The following is a 27,523-nucleotide window of genomic DNA, read 5'->3' on the forward strand; positions in this document are numbered from 1 at the left end:
ATTTGTTCAAACCAGGTTTGAATAGGCACGACTGTTTAGAAACGCTAAGATATTTAACTCAAACCTTCTTTCGATTAGCACGCCAGTCCTGTTGTGATCGCTAAGGAGTTGCTGTTATGGTCTGTGAATGCTGATGCTGTTTTTTAGTGACAATAGTTAAAAATAATTAAGGCATAAACTAAATAACTAGGCCTAGAACTAAGGGAAATACTCAAACTGAATAAAGAGTTAATTTTTTTAGCCATACTTTCATGATTGGCGGTGGGTTCCACTTCTTCATGATGCGATCAGAGTAGTGCTTACTTTTAATGTGCCACAGGCAAGGAAAACTACGGTATAAGTTAGTTCAATTAAATCATTGAAAAATTCACAAGGTTCAGCCATGATGCAACATACTGAAATTTACTGACAATGGGATGGGAACAGATGACTACAAGACCTAGGTTTGAGCAAAATGGCATGAACATCCGTTAATATTTTCCAACCATTACTCAAACCTTCCAATCTGATTGCAAGGTTGATTAAAATTTTCCACTCACTCGAATCTTATCGTTTCCATAAATCTGCCTTTTACACGTTACGATGATTTGTGCAAATAAATTGGAGCGAGTAAACTGTAAACAAGGCTTAAATTAAACAATCTCTAAGGCCTTAAAGATGTTGACAGAGGATGTACCTCCAAAGCCATGATCACCCAGAGCAAAACATAGTTAAAAATGTAGGTTTGGTTAAAGAATAAGAGAGTACGATACTCAATAAAATACCCTAATTGCAGCAAATCTCCATATTAGGCACATTCCAGTTTTAGTGAAATCATATTAACAAAAGTTAAATACAAATGTATTTATTTTCATGTTAAAAGCCTGCACTAAAATATAAAAATACTTTATTAAACTGTAAAACATTTAAATTTGTTGGGGGTTTTATCATAGACAAATAGAATAAATATAGACTGAAAAGGAAGAAAGGTTCCGGCACCTACCGCTAGGAGTGCCGTGTAGTTACAGCGCACACTGCTGTAGGCGAGGAGCGCAGGAGCCGTATGCGACCAGCAGACACTGCACCGGTGTGCGCCGGAACTACAGTACTTGGCAAACCTAGCGGTGGACGCCAGAACTTATGCTAACCGCAGCACAGCTGACGGTCTATATTTATTCTATTTGTCTATGGTTTTATCTACCCAAAATTGGTTAAAGGTAAGATTGTCAGTACCAGTAGACATGTTGGTTAAAAACCTCATGAAAATGGCATTTCTGAAAATTTGTGCATCAACATAAACATTTTGAATTAACGTTTTTTTTTTGTTTCTTGGGACTCTTAAACGAAAGTACATTTCCTTCTCTTGGACCAAATCTATACCACAAAAACGATGGTACTGTAATTGCCGTTTCCCTGTCTGTAGAATTCACAACGCACTGGAAAACTAGGACACAAAAAAAGTTGTGATAAAAATTATCAACTGTGAATTATATTTACTAAGAAAATATCACAAAATGCACAGCTGATATGATATAGAGTTATTATTCCCTCCAATAAATTAAACATTTAAAAATATTTATAAGAAAATCTAAAAGATAATATTTCACATAAAATTAAGTTCTATCTCTCCACACAAGAGTGACTATTTCCAAAAACAGTACAATAACATAATCTAGGCCTAATGGTTGATTTAACAAGACTTATTACAAAATCCCTATGCCTGAAATTCTTAACTTAAAGGCGGCTCCAGACATGGTTAGTTGCCAAGCACGAAATATTTTACGTTCGGTAATCTAGTTGTCATGCTGTTTGCCGATTAATAAGTAGACATCTATACTACACATGTGTTGTTTTACAAGCAACTGTTCGTTTTTTGTTTGTTTTGGGGATAGCAAATATTTCTTTACTTTGATGTGTAAAAAATACGGACCAATGAACTGGAAAACACAAATACCAATGTTTGCTGCTTGACAAACACCTATTAACACTACTCGCGATCCAGCAAGTCGCTGCTCGGTGCTTGGCAAATGGCGCATGTCTGGAGCCACCTTAAGACAATGGGATACATATTGTTTTTTTAAAGTGATTTATAATTTTTTTTTAAATACACATTATCATTCTTTTTTATCAAAATTTCGTACTATTGCAGTAGCGAACGTGTTAACAATGCATAAACTTAAAAATTAGAGCGGCAATTTATTTTTTTGGGTATAAGGATAGGTTTACATTAGCAAATAGACGAGGCATCCATTGCTGCAGCAGTTGGTACCGTCACAATTTTCGCACACATCAGTTGGATATATCAATGTGTATTACAAAGTTGTTCTGTGACATACAAACAGGATTGTATAGCGAATGGTAGCGAAATATTGTTGCATTTCAAGCCTTCAAAACCAATTTTCCCATGAATTTAGTTAGGGTTTGATTTTTCCTTATTGTGTGATGCACTGTCCTGTCTCACTCTAAATTAATCTGCCATAATTTGACGTGCAACACACTACACTGCAAATGAAACGCCAATTGAGGTTACATGGTTCATTTTTTGCACCACTTGAAAGCCAGTAAAGAAATCGCCACTTTTACCTAAAGTACGCCTTGATTAGAGTACTGAAAAGTTTCAGTAAACCATAAGAGGAGCTAAATCACAAACATGGTCTACAATCCATGTATAATTTATGACTAAACAATGCTTTCTTTTACAGTGAATAGGAAGTTTTTCAAACATTTATATTTTACCAAGAATGACCTAAAATATTAGTAGTTTAACCTCTCACATACATAAGTATTATATTTTAAAATAATGATCCAAACAAGATATCTTTCCAAGATACTATTAGGTAAAGCTATAAAATGTCTCAACTGGTTGATTAGATAAGATAAAATTACTAATATTTGCTAATTCGAAACCAATATATGTCTATCGAACAAAAAAAGTTTTACATTACAATTCTTAAATCTATCTAAAACATGAAAACAATTATCTCAACAATAAATTCATATTCAAACGTAATGTATAAAAGTAATTTGTGTAAAAAAAAGTCTCGTCAAACTATCTTACATGAACACCATATTTAAATATGAAGATTAAAACTAAACAAGTGATTATATACATTACATTTAATCCCACAAACTCTGCACCTTAAAAATAAACCATCAGTACGGATTCCTAGGCCAACATATAAATAACTTTCACTTAATTTACAAGATCCCTATGCTGGAGTTATTTACAACCCTGACTCTGAATTACAGAGCTCGGTTGATTCAATAGTTGCACAAATTGAACCTAGGGGCTAGGGATACTTACGATCATTAAGATTAACACATTTTAGTTACGCATACATGACAACCAAAGCATTAGTTTAAGTAATGAAATGTATAATGAAATTTACAAGTTCAACAAGGCCAATATATAATTATTTTATTTTATTTAGTTTAATTGTTAAGCCTAGCCGGTTAATCTGTTGGTCAACACCATAATCATAGTTAGAAAAAAGGTAGGCCTAAGTCATGCGCTTTCCTTATCAAGTTTAATGTACCTATGTACTCCAATGGTCTGATGTGAATATAGTCCTGTTTTGAGGAAATAAAAGGAACATTCATTAATTGTTTTAATTTTTGGTCCTTTTTTTCCTGATTACCCCCTGCAACGGTAGGTAATCCCAGCTAAATGTAGATTAACCCACTGCTACTTTGGGTGACGTAGCTCAGGAATAAAAGACTCAGCACTCGCTTACAAAACCCAACTATATTATCGGACCACAAAACATACAAAGAACACTAATATGAGTAACAATCAAATTATAATCCATATTTTCTAGCCCCTGAGCTGGTTCTATAACTAAATTCAGAAATTCAAATATTACCTTTGTCAGCCAGCCCCTGTATTATTGCCAATGTTACGGCCGTTTCAGCATCACTGTGCCATCATCAGACTGTTCAGCCAAAAGGCGTCGTTAGAACACAAAAACATTTTTACACGAAAAACACACATAGTAAAACGGGGTTTTAAAAACAGGCCTGTTGAGGAACGTACATTTCCGCAATCGAGCAAGTACCTGTCAAATGTACGTTTTTTAAAAACCCTGTTTTGACTATGTGTGTGTTTAGTGTAAAAATGTTTTTGTGTTCTAACGACGCCTTTTGGCTGAACAGTCTGATGATGACACAGTGATGCTGAAATGGCCGTAATTCAATTTAGTAACAATCAAAACCGTGGATTTGGCTGGAACAGTGATAATAATTAAGTGTAAAACAGAAACCCTAATTTAGAAAAAGACTTAAAATCAACATTTTGAAAAACCTTAAAGACCCCAGGTCAAAGGCCTTATGCTCCGGCTCCCCCCAGCAGGACCCTGTCCTCAGTACTCAGTACATTACGATTCACTACACACAAAACTGACCCACTTGATCAAGTGCATTGGCCTACTTAAAGCCTTCTGTAGGTCAGCACAACAATTTATAGTTTAACAAAACATTCAGCCTACTTACACAACATTAATCCAATATTCACAATATTTGATCCCTATTACACCCCCATTTCTCAAACTGCACACCCTTGTGGACCACATATTGATATTGGGTTGAGTTTGTGGGACTGTTCTGCATCTATCTGCAATTTCTCACCTAACCATAATATTTAAAATATTTTAAAGCTATTAAAGTAAATCTTAGCATAATTATCACAATATCTCATACAGAAATTCATCAAGTATAAAATTGCACATCTAAGTTTAAAAAATCAGGTACAACAGACATTAACTTAATTTTCTACGTTAAAATAAAACCACAGCTAACTACAAAGAAACTTACTAGATAATTGAAGTTGGTTCAATTCCTAGTCACAGCAAGAAGAAACCTTAACTATTTCTAATCCACAAAAAATTACCAAGAAAAGTAAGTCAGTCCTTAAATTGAATACATTAATATTTGAAGACGCTGAAATTGGTTAGTCTAGTCTAAAGAGGCAATGCGAGTTTTATGGCTATCGAAAATCTACTTAGTATGTACAGTGCAAGCGTCCTTAAAGTTTGAAGCGTTAAAGAGAGCGAAGTAGTCGTTATGTAAAAACTGAATAATGGTATGAATAGGACACAAAAATAGAGTCTGAGAATTTCCTTTACTGGAGGAAGATTGCACAATGACTGTGCCTTTGCAGAACTGCACTTTATTGGTGAAATCTTTGCCATTGAAGAGAAGTCTGAAGTAGTATTCTCCACTTAGATCAGCTGTGGCTTTGTTGGTATTCCTGTAGACCTGCAATTCAGAGCAACATATCAAACAAAATCGTACAGTTAAGATCCAATAATGCTGAATATATACAGGGTTATTTAAAAAGAACTGTGCAAAAACTTAACGGTTGGTACGTCCGTTTCTGTTATTTCAAACAGCTGATTATTAAACCAACAGAAAGGGCATGTTCATATGTTTGTTTTGACGGTTATGTTTTGTCTCAGTTGAGTACCACTGCATAGCTCGTTGGATGAAGCCAAGTTCATTTGTTGGGAACAGTTTGGGCCGTCCTCAGACTCCGCCAGACGCTGTGGAGAGAATCGAAGCTAAGTTTGCGCAGTGACCAAAAACCTTCTCAGTCAAACCTGGGAGGGAACTTCACATACCACAGTCCACAATTTTACACAAGCGTTTGCGTTTGAAACAAATTCGTACAAACTGCAGTTATTACAAGCATAGGCCTGTAAGCTAACTGACAACCAAAACACACACATATTTGTCATGACAGCTTCGATTCTTGTTGATATTCTTTGATTTTGTTAACAGGCTTCATGGTACTCAACAAAGCAACTGAGACAAAACATAACATTGTCAAAAACAAACTTTTAAACACACCCTTTCGATTGGTGTAACAATCAGCTATTTGAAATCAAGGAAACAGATGTACCAACCATTTAGTTTTGCACCAATCACAGGGGTGCCCACAAGGGGGGGCTGTGACGCAGACTGCGTCATTGAAATTCTTGGGGGGGGCTCAAAAATTCAAATGGGGGGGGTGGCTAAAGCTAATTGCAACAGTGTTCAACGTGACAACAATCCAAAATATATTACGAAGTCGCCAGATAGAAAGTGGGTTAATTAATGACAATATTTATATTATTGAATTCAATTAGTTAAAATAGGATTTTAGGATGGTTTAGGATTCGTGTAGAAAGTTTTTATTCAAGATTAGCAAGACGTGAGATCTAAGAGGGAGCGCACGGGATGGCTCAACTGCTGTGATAGATAAAAGATGACGCGTGGGTACAGACACGTCCAGCTACACCGCGACTCAGCACAGAACACTTTGTTGACATAAAGTTCGTTAAATTACAATTAAGTAGCATAGGCTACAATACCTTGCACAATTGTGTAGATACTCGATTATCTGAGTTAATAGGGAGGGGGAGTAATGAAAAATACGGTTAATCCAATATAGTATAAAAACAGAATGATGACAAACCCATTAAAACGCTGTAAACAGCCATTAACGTCACGTTTTTCATTCTTATAAACGAAATTCAATATTGCGCAATCATTATTATTGTGCAATAACATTATTATTTTAAATTTCAAATCATTTATCTTGGTTCAGTTGTACAAACGGCAACGTTTAAAATTATAGCTAACTAAACTCAACTAATAACTAGCCAAACACTGCATTGCTATAAATAGCGTTAACATTAAAGGAACCTTTAGAAAGTGTTATAAGGTACTGCTCATGATGGACATATAGGCTACCGAGGTGCTGTATCACAGCATAGGAATTGATAGATAAGTAGGCCTAATAAAAAAGTGTAAAATTATATTTAGAGATAACTAAAACACTCTTAAAAAAGAATGTAACGAGAACAATCTTGTTATTATTTTTCTTTGTTCTTCTGTTCTCTTCAATTCATACACAAATTCAACAAATCGCCATATTTAGGCCTACTCAATGGCCAATCACAGCCTTACTAAAGTTACCATACAATTACTAATCATTTAATCACAGTTTACTAAGCATTATATTGTCATCATTCCCCAGCTGTTGTACAGTATCTGAAATCTGTTGTAACATAGCGCACAGCAGACAGAAGTGTAAAACGGAGCAGACGATTGTTGGCGCAAGCGTTGTTTCCATTTCATTTTCATCAAAGGAGCTGTGATGTTTCTAAAGGGAGGGAGAGGGGATCGTTATATCAAGAGAAAGACGCTGACAATTCGTTAAGCAGAGGTTACGAATGCTATATGGATATTCTGGCAATAAAACAATTCCTTAAATTGAGGTGACTTATAAACTCTAATTTTATTTATATAGAAAGATAAGTTTTCCAGCCCTGTAGTACAAGTACAACACTGATTCGCGGTCTTTTCTCGGTAATCAAAATTCAAGTACAACTACAGAACATACAGAATTGATACACACAGAATCTCCGGTACCCGACCTGGATGATGGCTAGTTATTTAATTTAATTTACAGTTACATATTAGTACCCGTGATAAATCAAACCCGTTATGTAAGCCAAGCCACACGGTTATTGATCTCACTTGGTTTCGGTTTTCCTTACAAACGTGATCGGAAATGGTTAGGGCCTACACAGTATTCGTAAACATCATTTATGTAAACATATCAGTGGCAGCTAGAAAAAGGAAGCTTTATCAAAACAGCTGTTCATAGTTTCATATATGACGTCTTCTCTTAACAGATTATTAGTATTTCATAAATGACGTATGTAGTAAACATAGAGAAAATAAACTAGAAAAATCACACAAAATTGGGTTTTTGATCGTCCGTTATTTTATTTCCAAAATAATGAGGCCATATTTTAATGGATATAAGGACACTCTCGCCAATCCTGTGGATAACAATTAAACCATTAGAATCATAATCGGCACTCTAGTTTTTTTTTTTTGAGTAGGCTGCGTAAAATGCCTTCTGGGCCGTGAAAGATGGACATAAATTGAGATAAGACATGTTTCAACTTCTTCAATGTATAAAACGTAAAAATAACCCAAAATATGTATAATTCTGAGCAATGTACAGACAAAACTAAAACTTTATTTATATAGATTAACTTGGTTTGAGTTTTAAATATCCAAAAACAATTTATTAAAATTCTTTTATAGTTTTACAAATAGTGCTGGGCGGGGGAATAATGTTTCTCACTTGTTGTGTACATCATTTATGGTGGGGGGGGGGGCTGTTGCTCAATGGGGGGGGGTGCGTCATGAGTCTAGGGGGGGATGGGCACCCCTGCCAATCATTTTAAATAACCCTGTAAAAACCGTTGTTAAACAAGTTGACAACATTAATTACATTAACAAAAATCTTTTAAGACAAGGACACACACTGAGTGAATATTTTAAGCTGAATGTGCATGTAGGATGGAGTGGACGATCTGTGTAGCTTTGATAATTTATCAGCTATTTTTAAGCAGGATCATTGTTTATCTATAGGCCAACTGATTAGTGACAACTAAGCCCTGTTTTGATTCATCAAAAAGCCAGACTTTTTTCACGATTGAACCAGCAAGCTTCTGATTATTCTGAATAATAAAATAGGTTACAGATTACTAGGTACAGGCAATGGTAGATACATACCTCAATAATGAATCTAGAAGCATAGTGTGCCAAATATGTAGTGTCTGTCGCAATTCCTAGAGCTGTTGTTAAGTAGAGTATTGTCTTGTCATGGCCAGAATATAACACAAGCTTCGGTTTCTTTTCCGAGATAATCCTCACCAAATGTGAGACTATATTCCTCAACATGCCGTAAGCTCGTAAGATGCACGCCCGTTTGAGCGTGGGACTCCTGGAGAACTGACGAGCTTCCCATTCAATGTAAGAGAGTAAACTCGTCACCTGTTCTGTGTGAACACAAACAGATCTGTCCTCCGAACACGGCAGTCTAGATCCATGACAAACGTAGGCTAGCAGAGCGTCTCTCAAGGAGTGAGGGTCACTAGCCAGATTCTTCTCGAACACCTCGTATACAATGTACGAAGCGGAATTCACCAATTTCAAAACGGCAGGATGCAAGTTTAAATGATTGGACTTTTCATGATTGAATTTTTTCAAGTACACTTCACTCGCAGGGCATGCACAATCCTCAAAACAAAACTGTAAACTAGGTGTTTCTCTGAAGACGACGTTGCGAAGTAGCTCAGGAGTTAGAAACGTGTAGAGGAAAGCCAATGCGCTCTGGAATGTTCTGCGGTATTTTGTGCTGTACACTACGATGTCATCAGGAACAGTGGCGTTGGATAAATTGAGTCTGTCAGCGTATGCGGCTCGTAACGCCTCCCCGAGGGCTAACAGCTGGGAGACCCCCACGTAGGTTAGCTGACCCAGATTGCAGGACCGAGGAGGTAGCAGGGGGAAGCCGTGGAAGGGACCGAGCATCTGTGAGAGTTGAGGAGTTCCCGTGATGTTGTCAAGGAGAGTCTCGTAGGCAGGCAGCTGGGGGTGGGGGTTGGTTGCACAGTCGATACTGACAATGTCCCTGACATGAGTCAGTGGTCCGCGATCTCCGTGTCTCAACAGGATCAACACTCCTTCCAGCTGATACGACTCTTTCAGTTGACCTGTGACATGGGTACATCTTATAATCCTACTAAAATATCGGACAAAATATTACATTATAATTTAGAGACAAAATTAATTAGTCAAGTTTGAAAAAATGTTGTTCCCTTACTTGCATTTGACAAAAAACCATTGTTTACGCAAGAGTTATTATACCTGAGGAGTTAACAAGAACAAATAAACATAAAAGCTAATAGTTTCATGCAGTGCAAAATGTTGAGACTCTGAAATACAGAGAAACACACAGGAGAAATAATATCTCTCCTTTGCTCTCCACTAAACCTCTAGTTTCACTTTGTTTGAAAACAAATGTGTTTAGGAAAAAAAATAATAACTGTTAAACAATATGAATCTTCAGTAATGTTTGGAAATGAAATGTTCTCTTAAAAATGGCTGGTAACTTAAATCAACATTTTCTCTAGAGGAAGAGAGAGAGAGAGAGGTGTCGAAATTTGGTTCCATTGCATTTCTCTCAAATCGAGAACTGGTTTAGTATGATATTTGTTTTTAAGAGTCAGGGACTCTATTACCTTCACTGACAGTCCGTATTTCTTGTGGCAGATTGCACATTCGCAACACTCTCTGTGTCTTGATGTCAGGGTGAGGATTGCTGGGGAAACTCCTCGTAGTTTGATCATTGACGGAATTCTTCAACACGGTTAATGTAACATCTTGAGTCTCCATATACTTGTACATAACTGAAAACAGTGAAAACTTAATTAATAACTGATAACAACATAGGTTACACTTTTGGTCACCTGGAATCAATGAAAAGATGCAAAATTTCATTTACAGTAGAGTGTATATTATTCAAAACAATTGGGATATAGGGGTTTTCGGATGATTATTTTTTGGATAGTCATACATCAACGTAAAATTATCGTTATTCTTTTTTTAGCCTTTAGAATCCCTTAATCTTAAAATATAAGTTTATTGTAATGCTACCGTGATGATCATCATCACAGGCCGAGATCTTTGGCATATCTATATCATTGCGATCTTCCTTAGTTACTGTACATACAGCGATAAGGCCCGAACTACGTTGCCAAAATCGGTAACAACTATTAGCATTATCTGACCTCTCTTATACGAGTATGTACTCAATGATAAACAGAGAAGGTATTGGCTGGTCCAGTAGTTTGTAAGGGCTTGAGTTCAGACTTAGATCTCGCCATTCTCCTAATGCAATTTGCTTTGTGATGATGTTTTGACCCAGTGAATTAAAAGCCGACCTTGAACTTAGATCCACCATCCACCAATCAAGTAGGATATAAAATGACGTCAAGTTAGAATGTTGCCTACTCTAATATATGTTTGAAGTAGGTTCCTAGTTTTTGAAAAAATATACTACTGTAGTTAATTTTATTAACCTTAACTACCTACTAATGTTTTTAGTGCTTTTACAGTAGACGATGATTTTACTTTGGAGGTTTGATACATATTCATTTGTCAATCAGACAACTATATAAAATACAAACATGGAAACTAAAGTAATTTGGAATACAATAGACCAAAGTAGATGGTCTATTGACAACCAAAATGTTATTCAACAATCATTATAATAGCTTTTAGGCCTAATTTACAGTTACCGATGTTCAAACATATTTATCAGTCCACACTCCAGGATTCACAAGGTTTTAAGAATTAGGCTATACAGATATAAGCATGACCTTACCAACTAGAAGTAGAAACAGCCATAAGCTCATCACGAGGTAGCAATAGAAAGGTCGATGCTGTGAGCTTAGCTTCTTCACCAGACTTGGTAGCTGCATTCTTGGCATCAGGATCAGCTTGAACGGAAAAGTATTAAATAGGACAACACCTATATATGAATAAAATTCAACTATTCTCTGTAAAATGCTTGGAGTGGCATGATATTCATTTCGCCTTTCGTATCCAATAGCCAAAACTGATGTCATCTGAAATTGAGTCTGTCTTTTGCGTGCCCAATGCTCGACGGCACATTACTGTGAACGACACTTGAAAGGCAGTTTTTAATTCCAATTTAAGTTTAAACAGCTCTACGGATTTTTATGATAGTTGCAACTGTTATGGTACTACGTACAGCAGAACCTTGATAACAAGACTCTCAAGGGGATTATTAAATGAGACTTGTTATCAAGGTTGACTCCTTATTGAGGTTTGCAATAACATGATATTTGGGGTAAAATAAATTCAAGGGGATTTGAAAATGACACTTGTTATCAAGGGTGACTTGTTATCGAGGGTCTTCTTATCAAGGTTAACTACTGTAGTAGTTTTTACTGTTTTAAGCTACTTTCTATGATATGACCTTAGGGTTCCATTTGATGCATCATAAAAGTTAGTGTTGCACCAAAATTGTAGGAAATGTTTATTTGGTCACGTATAGTTAATTAGTCGCCCGATCATAAAACTACTCACATGTTTAGCCATTGCTCTCAATCAAATGCACAGTCATTCCTGAGTCAAGGACTGATTCTCAAGCTGTAAATAGTAAATTAGCCCATCAAATTTTATAGATGGGAAAGTGGCTAATAAGTTACTTTTTCTTCAAATATCAAGAAAGGTGAGTACGGTATTTAATGGATTCAAGATGCCTTGTGTTTTGGGTTACCAGCAATGGAATTTTTTTCTGCAACGTTTGTTGAAAGCAAATAAATTGTACAATAGGCTACTTGCATGGACTTAAAAACTTTTCTTTATTTCTTTGCTTAACCATTGTTTTGGTAAAAACCATGATCCAAACGGGAATGTTGCTGGAAGTCAACAGTCCCGGAAGATCAAATAATTTATACCTGTGCCGCTAGGTCAAAAACTACAATGTTTGCAGTGTCAGTAGATCAAAAGTCCCAGTAAGTCAAATAATACAGTCCGAGCTAAAAACGTGGTCTATGTTAAAGCAATTGACTTATTGGGAATTTGACCTAATGCAACAGCAGTTTTAATATAACGAAATACGGTAAAATACAAGTTCAGTTTCGCTGAGTCAACAGTGCCGGAGGATCAAAAGCAATAAAAGTGAACGTCGATTCAGTGTAAAGTAGACCTCCTGCGAACGCTTACTACACCAACAAAACTCGCTTTTAGTTACTTCGTGTTTTGTCATAATTAGAATAGAGCTAAAATTATCATATTTGGTACATAGCTTATCTATTAATGCTTCTTGCCAACTGTTTGGTCAACACTGTAAATAGGTATAGCCTTTCGTCAAAATTTGTGGCATAAAATACCCGCAAGGACGATTTGAAAATTTCTGGTTATTATATACGTTTGTAAAAGGAGATCCATTTAATTGTAGAACTATTTTATGAGTTATAATGTAGTCTACATATTGTAATGGTCACATTTTATTGGGGGGTTCGTTTTAATTATTTAAAGGCCGCGAAGGCTTGAGCGCGCTTGACAACAATGTCACACATGTCCACTGCAGCTGGTCATGTCTCCTAGTTCGAGACTCGGCCGCTGTCACCTTGAAGCGCTGCCGTAGACGTGGTGGGGAGAAGCCGAGACCAGCGGACAGTGGACAGTTCTTGAGACAGTCGGCGTCGAGCGTTAGGTTCGCGCACACCAACCAACCCTCCTTAGGCCGTGCGAGCGAACCAAATAATAAGGTATCCGGACGAAGGCGAGAGTAACCCGGATGCAAATCTGGAAGTGTCGTGTTACGTAAGTACACTGTATATAGCTAGCGTATACGTTGTATTCATCCCCGTATCCACTTTGGCGAGGGAAATTGCGTTATTTATTAGGCTATTCTAGGACGTTTATCGTAGTTTATTATAGAATAACGTAGTTTATCGACCGACGCTGCGAGTGTAGTGTCGCAGTCACATACGCCGACTTTTAGTCATCCAAAGTGGTTTTGTTTTATTGTAATCAAGAGTTTTTATTTATTTTCCTTAAAGCCAAGAAGAATTGGTGTATGCGCCTTCTACGTTTTAATTTTATTTCATTATTTACTTATCGCGAGTTAGCGTAGTTTTTCTTAATTCCGAGAAGATTATTTTTAGTTTTATTTTGAGAAGTGAGACCTTTTGTTAAGCCTAGGAGCTGGGTATTTATTTTATTTTCTAATCTTCACCTAGTTAGCTATCAGCCCTAGTAGTTAGCTTAGACTTGGCCTTGTCAGCGCGTCGCTGTGCTGACACCAAGTTATAGGAGTAACCATAGTTAGTGTATTCCTTAATAGCAACTCGTGTACGGTGCGTCGACGTGCCGAGGTACACAGTGTGTACTTGTGTACTAGCAGATCGGCGCGACATTAACATCTACGAAGATCTAGAAGTGGTAAGCGAGCGACGAGGACTGTCAGCGAGACCCTGGACTACTCGAGCTGTCCGAGCAAATCGGAGGTAAGTTTACGATAGGTGCCCTACCCGACATAAACACCTCACAAAGTGGCGCCTCCGAACAGGGACATTGAAAGTTTCGTTATTATCGTAATATTCATACGTGCTTCACGTATTGGCGCCCGAACGGTAAAATCGATACCGTAGTGGTTTTTCTTTGGAATATAAGAAAAAGCGAAAATGGTAGGATTGAGTGTTAGCGCGAAAACTACGCCTAAAACGGTCAAAGCAGTGACTGAATCGACCACGACAACCACGACTACGACTGCAGGTTCTTTACAAGCTCAAGTAGCACAAACTATTTCACAACCAACTGTGCCATCGACTTTAAGTTTTCCCACTACGACCGCAGAGGCTACTCAGCCTCAAGTAGGTACAACTACGTCACAGTTAATGGTACCAACGACTTTAAATTTACTTACTACGACTGATCGTACGTTGACGTCTAAGAGTCCCTCAGAGGATGACACGCGAATTGGGTGGATTCACACGTTAACCAAGGATGAACTTCGTTACGAAATGAGTCGATACGGTTTGCCTAATATGGGGACAGTCGACGAACTTCGCAAGTCGTTTTGTAAATTTTGGAAACATGGCATTCCCCGGGCAGTGTACGGTAAGGACGTGAATGATAGCGTGGACGGTGCGACTGCACTTCCACTCGGCTATGACATGGGATATGTCGACTCGCGACCGGGTAACAGTGACATACGAAGTGCTGAACTCGACAGAGTACGGGAGATAGTTGGTTTGCCTCCAGGAACCAACTTTGAGGACGTTTGTCGTTCGTTATCAAGCCTAACAATGCGCGCTGATAACAATCAGGCCAACAATCAGGCTAGTAATTATCCAGTCAATATGACACAATCAGATCGTTTTACAAATTCCGAGGGGTAAGTGTATAGTACACTAACCAGACCAAGTGTTAACTATGCTTTCGACACCTCCCACTCTACAGATTCGATTCATCGAACTACGGTGCCCGGTACCGGTCAGCGACCGTACGGTGGGTTCGCGAGCGAACAACTAGGTATTGCTACACAGGCAAGCGTGAATCACGGATTCAGTAGTGGTTTGCCTTCGTGTCACGAAAATTCGAACGTAATTCGTAAGGTTGGTGTTGATGTCTCGGCGTTGTGTAATTTAGTTCGAAAGTGGAACGTTCGTTTTGACGGCTCAAAGGACCCCGTTTCTTTCTTGGAACGCCTGGAAGAGCTTATGGAGGCCTACGAAATTAATAAGAACGATATTATACGAGCACTCCCCGAACTACTACATAGTAATGCACTGTTGTGGTATCGAAACTATAAAGACTCCTGGCATAATTATGAGTCATTTAGATCGAGTTTCGAACTACAATTCCTACCACCGGGATACCAGCGAAATCTAGACGAAGAAATTCGGCGTCGGACTCAAGGTGACAACGAAGCTTTTAGAAACTTTGTTGTGGCTTTAACTACTCTCTTGCGACGCAAGGGAACCCTCAGTCTCCACGAACAATTGAATATTTTGTATACGAATATGAGACCCGAATATAAGTTGACGATGAGGAGACACGATTTTTTCTCGGTCGACGAAATGCTCAGACAAGCGGAACACGTTGAGAGCTATTTTAGGGAAAAATCTCTTTTCCGTCCCCCTCCCCCTCCTTTGGCAGCGTTGGTCCCCGAAACGGCTTATCACCCGAGACGAGGACGCGATAATAAATCAGGAGATCATTTCGGAGTTTCGACGATTGGCGAGTGTCAGTCATCAAACGGCGTGACGGGACGATTAACCGAGAAGCGCGTAGGCTTCCGGTCAGAGGCAAGACCACGTAGGTCACGAGAACACTCTCCGAACCCCCGGACGGGTAATTTTACGAGGACTTCGTCATCTACAAAACCACGACGTAACTCGGAGCGTGAGCGCGGAGGTTCACCCCGAGAAAACAATGCAGTTTCGCGATGGCCGAATAACATGAGAGATAAATCATATCTCACATGTTGGAACTGTGACAAGAAAGGCCACATGTTTCGTGACTGCCGTATGCCAAGAACTCTAAAGTGTTTCTATTGTAAAAAGATGGGTATCCGAACCCATGATTGTCGGTGTCGAGAAAATTACCAAATGAGGTCAACTGAATCCTCAGTAGTGCCTTCTACGAAGACCTCCCCGGACTGGTGCGCTTGGTTAGAGAAAATTAAGAAATTCCCGGAAACCGAGAACGCTCAGATTCAGACTAACGACAGACGACCGCACGTATCGGTGACGATAGCAGGGCGAGAGTTCGCCGCGCTAATAGATACAGGTGCCGTAGTCACGTTGATCGGCACGGCGGTGGCACGTCACTTGGAACAGTCTGGAATTATGTCTGTTTTGACTCCTATGGTAGTGAGACTCGCCAACGGTAGTTATTCGAAGTCGCACAAGTCCTATCACTTCAAAGGTCTATTGAAAGGACGAATGGAAGAGTTCCATGCTCTGTATCTTCCCTCGCTTACCAGTGACATAGTTCTCGGGATCGATAGCTTAGAGCGACTGAACTTGGTGACATACCACGTGGAGGTAGAGAATACGAGACCGGACGCGGCTGATGGAGTGAACGAACGGCACGGTATTGAGGCTCAGTACCAGACAGGTACCGCCAACAATGTGGCTGGTGCGTTATCGCGACCGGCAGAAGGTGTCGCCGAGTATACCTCCATCGAGACAGCGGTGTGTCCCCTTCAAGTATGCGTTAACTCGGACGCTAAAACACCAGGGAGTGATCCAGAAAGGTTGAATAAACGATCTGGTGGCACAGACAGATGGTACGATAAACTTTGGACCAAGGTGAATGTTAATCCCGGGAGTTTCGATAAATACATTATTCGTAGCGGCAAGCTATTTCGGTTGAACGGTCGGAAGGATACGGACAGTGATAGTCGCGATCAGAGAAGGAGGATGGGTGCTCTTAAAAACGAGCGCCAAATGTCCGTTGCAAGTCGAAAGGATAATCGGTCGTCGCCGAGTGATATCCATGTCAAGCGTAGGAACGGTTTCCTGAGGTTGTGCGATACAACTCAGCCAAATCGTAGATTGACATCTAACTTTGACAAACAGGTCGATACTTCTCTTTTGCATAGGCGTGAGAGGAGAGCGTTCTCCCCGCCAGAGAAGAAGGGCCGAGCGTTGGGTGCGGGGATGGTTTGTCGCCTCGCCCACTAGAAGAAGCGTTTGTACGAGCGAAGATACCTGTAGGCAGGTACTTTTTTTTGTTTGTTTTTTTTGTCGCCAAAGTGAAAAGGGGGTGTAATGGTCACATTTTATTGGGGGGTTCGTTTTAATTATTTAAAGGCCGCGAAGGCTTGAGCGCGCTTGACAACAATGTCACACATGTCCACTGCAGCTGGTCATGTCTCCTAGTTCGAGACTCGGCCGCTGTCACCTTGAAGCGCTGCCGTAGACGTGGTGGGGAGAAGCCGAGACCAGCGGACAGTGGACAGTTCTTGAGACAGTCGGCGTCGAGCGTTAGGTTCGCGCACACCAACCAACCCTCCTTAGGCCGTGCGAGCGAACCAAATAATAAGGTATCCGGACGAAGGCGAGAGTAACCCGGATGCAAATCTGGAAGTGTCGTGTTACGTAAGTACACTGTATATAGCTAGCGTATACGTTGTATTCATCCCCGTATCCACTTTGGCGAGGGAAATTGCGTTATTTATTAGGCTATTCTAGGACGTTTATCGTAGTTTATTATAGAATAACGTAGTTTATCGACCGACGCTGCGAGTGTAGTGTCGCAGTCACATACGCCGACTTTTAGTCATCCAAAGTGGTTTTGTTTTATTGTAATCAAGAGTTTTTATTTATTTTCCTTAAAGCCAAGAAGAATTGGTGTATGCGCCTTCTACGTTTTAATTTTATTTCATTATTTACTTATCGCGAGTTAGCGTAGTTTTTCTTAATTCCGAGAAGATTATTTTTAGTTTTATTTTGAGAAGTGAGACCTTTTGTTAAGCCTAGGAGCTGGGTATTTATTTTATTTTCTAATCTTCACCTAGTTAGCTATCAGCCCTAGTAGTTAGCTTAGACTTGGCCTTGTCAGCGCGTCGCTGTGCTGACACCAAGTTATAGGAGTAACCATAGTTAGTGTATTCCTTAATAGCAACTCGTGTACGGTGCGTCGACGTGCCGAGGTACACAGTGTGTACTTGTGTACTAGCAGATCGGCGCGACATTAACATCTACGAAGATCTAGAAGTGGTAAGCGAGCGACGAGGACTGTCAGCGAGACCCTGGACTACTCGAGCTGTCCGAGCAAATCGGAGGTAAGTTTACGATAGGTGCCCTACCCGACATAAACACCTCACAATATAAACTGTGTAAATGAATTACGCCTCGGAAGGGTTGAAACCTGTCCAAACTATCATATATACTATTAAAACGTAAATGGGTTTTTTCACGATTCTGAATCAACCAGACGATGGATTTTCATTAGTTTTCTGTTGAAAGAAAGACAATTTTGAGAACTAGGGAATTTCAAAGCCATAATTTAAAATTAGTGTCCCAGTTTTTTATAAATTAAGTTTTAGTTTTTAAAAAGTCTAGCAGCCGATGCTAACCTTCTCCAATAAGTCAATGCTTCTAGCTAGCTTTTAGTACAATATAATTTGCTTAACATAACAGCTGTAACATTCAGCATTTCTGACACAAATTCAGGATTTGGAAGAAAATTCAAATACATACTTATGGTTGGCTTATTTATACTATGTGTAATGCTGACCATTGATACATTTAATTCTTCGGTACGAGGATGGCAGATTAATTAAATATGCATAGTAAAATACAGTAGTAGGAGGTTCAAATGATTTTTTAAAGTATTCTTTGTAATCGTCGATTGGTTTTAGTCCAATATAATTTGTTTTAACTAACAGCTGGTTGAATGTACTATGTATAATCATAGACTAACCAACACAAGGGAGTATGTTTTATCTATGGTATAATTATAAAAGGCAAAGCCCTCACTGACACACTCACTCTCACTCACTCATCATCACTAATTCTCCCACTTCCCATTTACCTAGGAGGCTGAAATTCGATATACCGATTCTTTGGGCATTAAATAGGAAAACTAAATAATTTTTATTATGATAGGGCATTCGAGCTTCGCCCCAGTGGCTCTGGAGTTTCCCATGTTAACCTTATGATTTTTCATATTTAAAAGGAATTAACGAATCTTAACAGCTGTGGCAATTAAACAATTTATGACAACAGCTAATTTGCAACCAAAAGCTGAGTGAGCGTTTCGAACGAACTTCAACCTGGAGGCGAGTTAACCCCAAGGCAAGTGAGCTCAGCGAACGAGCTCCAACCTAAAGGTGAGTGAGCGTAGCGAACGAACTTCAACCAGGACGTGATTGAGCCATGCGAACGAGCTCAGCTTGAAAATTAATTAGTTAAACGGGGCAAAGCCAGCGGGTACAGCTAGTTATTCTATAGAATTATTAGGTTTTTAGCGAATTTCGCATATAGGGAATAAGCTATTACCGTAGTACTCATGGCAACACCTGGACCCTAGACCGATGTAATTTTTCGTTTTGAGTCCCTAGAGGCCAAAAACACCATCCGTTCAAATTCATATACAGGGTGTTTTTTTAAAAACTTGCATCTTTATTTATGTAAAAACCGCAATAGATAGAAATATGCAGTTGGCGGGAATCATCTATTGACGTGGAGGGCAAAATTTTTTTGAATTCAACGTTACATTCACATTCCCCCCCCTTTCCCCCCTGCCCCTAACTTAATTTTTTTAAATAGCAAGGTACCCCTTGTGACATATCAAATAAAAGAGCATGAAAAAAGAAAATGTTGGATGAAAAAAAATTGAAAATCGGTTCATAAATTTGTGAGATATTCCCCCCCTCTTCCCCCGGAACTTAATTTATTTTTAATAGCAAGGTACCCCTTGTAACATATCAAATGAAAGAGCATGAAAAAAGAAAATTTTTGGTGAAAAAAAAATTAAAATCGGCTCATGAATTTGTGAGATAATCCCCCCCCCCCCCTTTTCCCCTACCCATAACTTGTTTTTTAATAGTAAGGTACCCGCCCTTGTACCCGCCCTTGTGACATATCAAATGAAAAATAAATTTCACCAAACATTTTCTTTTTTCATGCTCTTTCATTTGATATGTCACAGGGGTACCTTGCTATTAAAAAAATTAAGTTCCGGGGAGGGGGAGGGGGAAATATCTCGAAAAATTTATGAACCGATTTTCATTTTTTTTTCATCAAACATTTTCTTTTTTCATGCTCTTTCATTTGATATGTCACAGGGGTACCTTGCTATTAAAAAAATTAAGTTCCGGGGAGGGGGAGGGGGAAATATCTCGAAAAATTTATGAACCGATTTTCATTTTTTTTTTCATCAAACATTTTCTTTTTTCATGCTCTTTCATTTGATATGTCACAAGGGGTACCTTGCTATTTAAAAAAATTAAGTTGGGGGCAGGGGGGAAAGGGGGGGGAATGTGAATGTAACGTAGAATTAAAAAAAAATTGGGCCCCCTACGTCAATAGATGATTCCCGCAAACTGCATATATTTCTATCTATTGCGGTTTTTACATAAATAAAGATGCAAGTTTTAAAAAAAACACCCTGTATATGTAAGTGTATAAGACATTTTGGGGATCCGACTTGACTTTTTCGGGTCTCAAGAATTTATACGAAAATACACTATTGCAATATTTTGAGGACTTGAATTTCCGTATGTGTATAAGACATTCTGGGCACTTGACTTTTTCGGGACTCGAGAATTTAGTACTTTTCGAGGACCTGTGCAATTTATTCCATTCCAAATGCAGCGCGTTATCGATCTTCACCCTTGTGTGGGCCTCCCATTCACTGACGGAATGTCTCGTGGCGTATGACGACCGGATATAAATAGTCACTTTACACTCACTTATCTCGTTATTTTTTTCAGCATATTCGTTGACCCGTCTGCAGGTCTTATGTTGACGGGCTGTCAGACCGTCTGTTGTAATAACTGGAATTCCTTATGTATGTTTGCTGCTGATTACGGTGAAGTATTGTTAGAAATTCCACCTAATCTTTTAAGTTACCCATTAAATTCATAGAAATAATAATATTTAACTGTTTGACGAGTACCCCTATTGTATTCAAAATACTAAACGGCCCAATCCACTGTCACGTTTCGTATTTTGTATTCTACCGTTAATTTACACGGGTAAAGTGTTGTGTAAAGTAAAGTAGTGTAGTGTAAAGTAAAGTGTTGTGTTGAGAATTGTGTACATGCGGTGTGCATATAATGTACAAAAAGTGTTCATTAGAATTTCGTCGTACATCTACATCTATATCTATACTAATATATAAAAATGATATGGTGTGTGTTTGTCTGTCTGTCTGCTACTTTATAACGCAAAAACCACTAAATCGATTGAAATAAAATTTTACATTAAGGTAGCTTATATACCTGGTTAAAATATAGGCCTATTCCTTTTATCATATTCCCCTTGGGCTACGCCCCATGGGCTTCCAAAGTTTCAATGTTTACATTTTGGAAGAATGTAAATAGTCAAAAATATGAATTGAAGTCAGCTGTAAATATTATAATTTGACAGTTCAAATAGCAGGGGTTAAGAGGTACAGGTTCTGCTGCCAAGATTCTAAAGCTTTATGATTATGAGAATAGTCTGATTAAAATATTTATGAAAATATACTTATTTTCATGGAAACAGAAGGATTTTATACATTACAATGTATACATTTTTGGAATAATTGTTATATGGTACCTTTTTGTTTACGAATTTGAACTGATAAACAAATGTTTGGATCAGGATTTTAATAGGTTTTAAAAACTAAGAGATGCCGTATATGTACTGTACAGTTTATAAAATTTAACTGACTCAACGTTTACAATTTTTGTATTAATTAAATTTACAAACTAAATTTCAACTACACCTACTTTCATTCAGTCCAGAGGTAGCTATTACTTATACTTTCTTCTATCATCTAATTCACATTCACTTTTTTACATTTACTGAAACCTCCTTAGTAGTTGTGTTCTTACAACCCTGCTTTAATTTGACTATGGAGAATACATATCACAAACTAAACTGCACGAAATTCACTTTTGTTTCTAAAATCAATTCAATATCTATAACATAACTATTTTTCATTGTCAATGTTTTACACGATGATGTAATTACAAATACATACACGTTTCGAACTATGGAACGAGTTAAAATAATAACTAATTTGTATTATGTTGTTGATTTATACTTAAATTGATGAAATTTGTGCCTGATTAAGAGTAATAGTGGTTGGCTTTCTAACAAAAGGTAATACAAGTTTTCCATTAGTTTGTCTTTTCTTGTTATTGTGATATATACACACTGATCTGCAGGTAAAGATTTAACTTTGAAAAAAGCTCAGTTGCTACGGTAAAACATATCAATTATATATGAAATCATTAAAAACGGGGTTTTTCTTTACTACAGTGCTTTAAGTTGTACGATTATTTTTCCCTTAGTTACTTTAAATGTACGTTTTTCAACGAAATAAATAAGTAAGCTTATCATTTGAAAATTGAATCATAAGGGTATATTATTTCCATCAGCACCTCATATCATTCCTAGCCTTATAAACTTATAGAAAAAAACATCTTTCTAACTAGCCTAGCCTTAAAGAAAGATATTTTTTCAAACTAAGAGTTTCAATTGAGTTATGTTCCAGAAAACAACGGGGAATGTGTAACTATTTCATACAACAGAGTTCAAGATCAAATTTTTCGCTTTAGTGTCCTCTCCGTTGCGAAGCGCGGTTACAAGCTATAGTTGATAATATAATTGTATTTAATACAAGCCAAAGGTGTCTTATAGATTCCGAGTAAATTATTATAAACTATCAAATGGAGCATGTAAAGTGCATTATAAATAATCAACAAATCTCTGTTGATCCTGTTTTACAAGCAACCCAAAAAGATACAGTAGTCACCACTCTATGCGACATATTCTAACCAGAAAATTGTAATCGTATGATTCTATAAGCATTGGTAGGATTGCAAAGTACTACACAAACATTATTTCAAGGGTAATAACCGTCACAATTTCCTCTGACTTTAAAAGAGTCAACTAAACTATTATACTAATGGACACACAACTAAATGGAACAACTAATGGAAATTCTCACGATGTACATTCGTTCGATATAAGCATTGAGTATACACGTCAGTACATACGTGTATACCCAATGATATAAGCAACGGTTCTTGCAATTTATTGCTTATTGTTTTTTAGAGTTGTTTTCGGACTTACTCTGTTTTCGGACTTACTCACACTCGTATAAGGTTTTCCACGTTTGTCATTGATAATGTAGTCATGTTGCTTTGAAATGACGACCATACAAATGTATGCATTTTAAGCCAAGTATGAATGGAGATGAGTGTGGGATGAGTGGAGCGATCTTGTTGTCCTGTTTGTGACTAAGGCCGACATAATCCTTAGACACAGCTGTTAATTAATAGTGCATACAGTAGCAGAGGTCAAGTTTGGTATCAAATTAAAGGTTTTATTCATAAAAATACATTGCCGCAAACCCAAACTCAAACGATGATGATGATAATAACGATAATGATGTCGCTAAAACGTATCGTTTGAAATTTAACAGCTGAAAATAAGTGAAATAGAAAAGGTTTTGGTTAAATCCATCAAATTGTAATTGGACACTAGTAAATACTAGTGCACTTGTTGCTACCTCCCCCCTTCGGTTTCATGTATTCCTCTCAATCAGTTCAAACCTAGGAGGATTAAACATTAATGTTACCTAATTAATGTTAAATCCTCCTAGATTCAAACCTGAAACACCCAGATCGAAACTCACCTGTCGTTATTTTACCATCGCCTTTTTTTAAATATATTTTTCAAAAAAGAAAGATTATATTTATTTACTTTGGATTTTTAAAATGTTAACGTTTTATTTTGTTAAAGATTTATGGTGAAACGTAAATATTGTGGTGTAGTAAAGTATATTGTATATTGTAGTTAAGTGTTAAATTTTGAAATTTTAGGGTGAATCGAGATGAATCTTTTTTTATAACATGGGTCTCTCCTACCTTAACATACATACCAAGTTTCATAAACATCGGTTGGAAAAGTGCAAATATAAATATTTGTATGTAAAAAATACAAAATGGTGGATATCTGGTTAACGAAACGATTTCGGAAAAAATGTTGTCCTTGATTTTCTGTTTATTTTGACCCAAGGAATTACTAGGTAAAGTATCTCCCCGCTTATTTTTAACACCCTGTTTATGATGTATTCTTATAAGTGAAAAATGTAAGCTGGTAATACAGAATGATGTTTTATAAATAATATGAATGTACTGGTGATCTGTATATTAATCTTTTTCTTGTTCTTAGAACTGTAAATTAAAAGTCCACTCAGCAGTCGCATCGTACGATGTAGTTCTTTCCATGCGTTGCGAAATGCTAAATTTGCCGTCCTCTTCAACCCAAGTTATCTATTGAACCACTGATTGTAAAAAATTAAAAAAATAAATATTTTACGCATCACACTTTTGGCTACAACTTTGCCACAGACAAAACCTCTCTAACCCAAAAACAAAAAAAATCTCGCATGCTAACTTTTTCATGTTAGAAATCACGATTTAAAACTATTTCACCATACTCATATCAATTTTTATTAATTAGATCGGTAAATAGTTTAAAGTTCCAACAAAATAGTCATCGAGTAGGACTAACCAAGAAGCTCTATGCCAATTTTCAAAATTTTAGCACAACGTTAAGTACACCAAAACACGAAATTATTGAAGTCATGCGTCGAGAGGACTATCGTTGTTTTTAACAGATTATACTTTTGACCTTCCGGCACTGTTGACTCAGCGAAACTGAACTTACATTTTATCTTATTTCGTTATATTAAAACTGCTGTTGCATTAGGTCAAATTCCCAATAAGTCAGTTGCTTTAACATAGACCACGTTTTTAGCTTGGACTGTACTATTTGACTTTCTGGGATTTTTGATCTACAGACACTGCAAACATTGTAGTTTTTGACCTAGCGGCACAGGTATAAATTATTTGATCTTCCGGGACTGTTGACTTTCTGCAACGCGTCCATCCAAACATCCATGAATGTTAAAGAGTGCATGTTTACATAGCTAGAAATAATTTAAGCTGGATAAGCTAATTCCTGTCATTTGTATGTTGATTTTTTCTGCTCAGCCTCTAGTAACTTACATATCCTGATAAAAAGGTGAAAACTAAGCCGATGCTAAAATATTATCTGAAATTTTACAATAGAGGTGCTCTACTGAAGGCTCATTCATCCTCTACGGCTTGCCTCTACAAACTGTGGCTCTGTAAGTGCATTGAGAGCTTTTATACCATGCGGTTGCTACAGAACGCTGTTGAGACGGGCCAGATACATGACAGCGTACCTGAGCCGCAGAAATGTGCGGGCTCAAATTGCTGTAGAATTGTTGTATGGGAGCTTTTTTTTGTGAAGTTGAAGTCAAATGCTTTCAATGGAAAGCGGTCCAAACCCATTAAACCAATCTTGGTCCAAACCCCATGCTTGGTGAAGTAAGATTATCATTGGTTTTACAAGCTCACTCTGTGACATGCCACAGCGGCAATTTTATGTACACTCTGAATTCTGAAATAATTATTGAGTAGACTTCCGTATCTGTTGGCACAAACAACCGAATGAAAATATTGATTATTCGATTGTTTCATTTGATATATCGATCAATATTTTCATTTGGTTGTTTGTGCCAACAGATACGGAAGTCTGGACACTAGTTATTTTATTAGGCTATAGACAATATTTTTTATTGCTATTATTTAAATGAGCTAATTTATTTTGTCGTACTAAGTAACAGTCAGAGTTTTAGCGTCATAATATAAATCTCCCAGGAAGTAACATAGTATTTCGATTCCGAGTAGACCTGTATTCAAATTCTTAGTAGGGCCTATTCTTTTCTCCCACCACTACACTCATACTATTAACTTTTAGTAGTGACTATAATTTCTTTAAGTTGGAAGCCTGACACCCTACCACTGCCACAGACGCCACTCAAACTTGCAGCGCCTCCGGTCGCAGCACCGTGTGAAGAATGGGCGGGGTAGCGGATTTTTATCCCCCTGGAATTTTACCCCCTGGGCAAACGTGACGTCACAAACCAGGGGGTAAAATTCCGGCCGCGAACATTTGAGTTTCGCGACATCAGCTCGATGGATTAAACGCGGAATTAAACATATATTTTCACGGTTGTGAGTTTAATCAGAACACATCAAATTAAAAAACCTAGAATGTACGGCCCGGAATTTTACCCCCCGGAATTTTACCCCCGGAATTTTACCCCCCCGGAATTTTACCCCCGGAATTTTACCCCCGGAATTTTACCCCCCGGAATTTTAACCCCTGGCCAGATATAAATTAGTGTGAATGATTAATTATCGTCATTCAGTTTTAAGTTAATGGTAAACATTTTATTATTAAGAAGCCTATCTTAATTTATATGTAACATTAACTAATCGCACAGGGTTTTAATATTAATTTTGAGATTCGAGTGTCATTGAAGCCAACTGTTGGTTAATATGATCAAAATAAAACAGCGAATTCTGTTTACTCAGTTGAGATTACAAAATAAATAAATAAAGATAAGCTACTAAATAATGAAATGTTTACAATTAATTAAAAACAGAAGTTAAGAAAATCAATCATTCAATTTCTAAAATCAGCCAGGGGGTAAAATTCCGGGGGGTAAAATTCCGGGGGGTAAAATTCCGGCCCGTACATCTTCAGTTGCCTAAACGCTAGTTATATGGACAGGGGGTAAAATTCCGGTTTTTGTCGCTAATCTAATTAATCACGCTCTGACTATTTTCATTAGACTTCCAAATCAGCGGGGGTAAAATTCCGGCCGCGAACAAACTTTTGGCCACTCAGGTTACTACGTCATAGTGACGTCAGCTTTGGCCAGGGGGTAAAATTCCAGGGGGATAAAATTCCGGCGACCCGAATGGGCAGAATATACAAGGAGCCTAACTGGAACTTTGGTCCTCAGTATGTCAAGTCTATTTTTCTGTTACCTTTCAAGGTATAGCCTTGACGTTGATAAATTGAAGTAGAGGTCAAACGTTTGACACACGTATATGATAGATCATCATTTATAGCAATGTCAGACAAAACTACTAGGTACAATTCAAAACTAGGGTCAATCAATAATATTGATAAATGAAGGTTTACTAATCAAATCGATGGTTTCATTCGATATTTGCATAGCCCAGTTAAGAAACTGTACCCATAAAGTAGTATGTACTTACCTATATTGTATACAGGCATTGAGAGGGATGTAACGGAAAACCAGGTCGACCCTAGGGCCTAGAATGTAGCCCGTAGTGTAACCACGACACAATTGGAACCTTACCAATATTAAAGTTAATTAATTAATAGCATGACACATTTTAATCGCTAATAGAGAGAGTTACTGTACTTATGGTTTCATTGCTAGAACACTTTTAAACCATGTAAACCTTAAAATACCTCTATTTTTTTACATTTATCACATATTCGAAGACATTTTGCCATTTCGGCACTCGGCAGCGTTCGACTTGTCGTTTCGTTGTAAACAAAACAAAAACAAAATAATC

General features: G+C 37.7%; 1 protein-coding gene across 1 annotated transcript; it reads right to left on the minus strand.

The window, feature by feature from the left end:
• Positions 1 to 1,446: 1,446 nt before the first annotated feature.
• LOC128989799 (2-phosphoxylose phosphatase 1-like) lies at positions 1,447 to 27,291 on the minus strand. The gene is made up of 5 exons (XM_054411851.1): positions 27,197 to 27,291; positions 11,207 to 11,321; positions 10,062 to 10,229; positions 8,551 to 9,533; positions 1,447 to 5,232 (listed from the first exon to the last, which is right to left on the minus strand). Exons 2-5 carry the CDS (start codon positions 11,310 to 11,312, stop codon positions 4,972 to 4,974), a joined length of 1,518 nt encoding a protein of 505 aa, XP_054267826.1. The 5' UTR covers positions 11,313 to 11,321; positions 27,197 to 27,291; the 3' UTR covers positions 1,447 to 4,971.
• Between the last annotated feature and the right edge of the window lie 232 nt (positions 27,292 to 27,523).

Source organism: Macrosteles quadrilineatus, unplaced genomic scaffold, assembly GCF_028750875.1.
Source record: "Macrosteles quadrilineatus isolate MER2022 unplaced genomic scaffold, UCM_ALF_1.0 Scaffold_3__2_contigs__length_128488019, whole genome shotgun sequence".
In the NCBI taxonomy this organism is placed as follows: Eukaryota; Metazoa; Arthropoda; class Insecta; order Hemiptera; family Cicadellidae; genus Macrosteles; species Macrosteles quadrilineatus.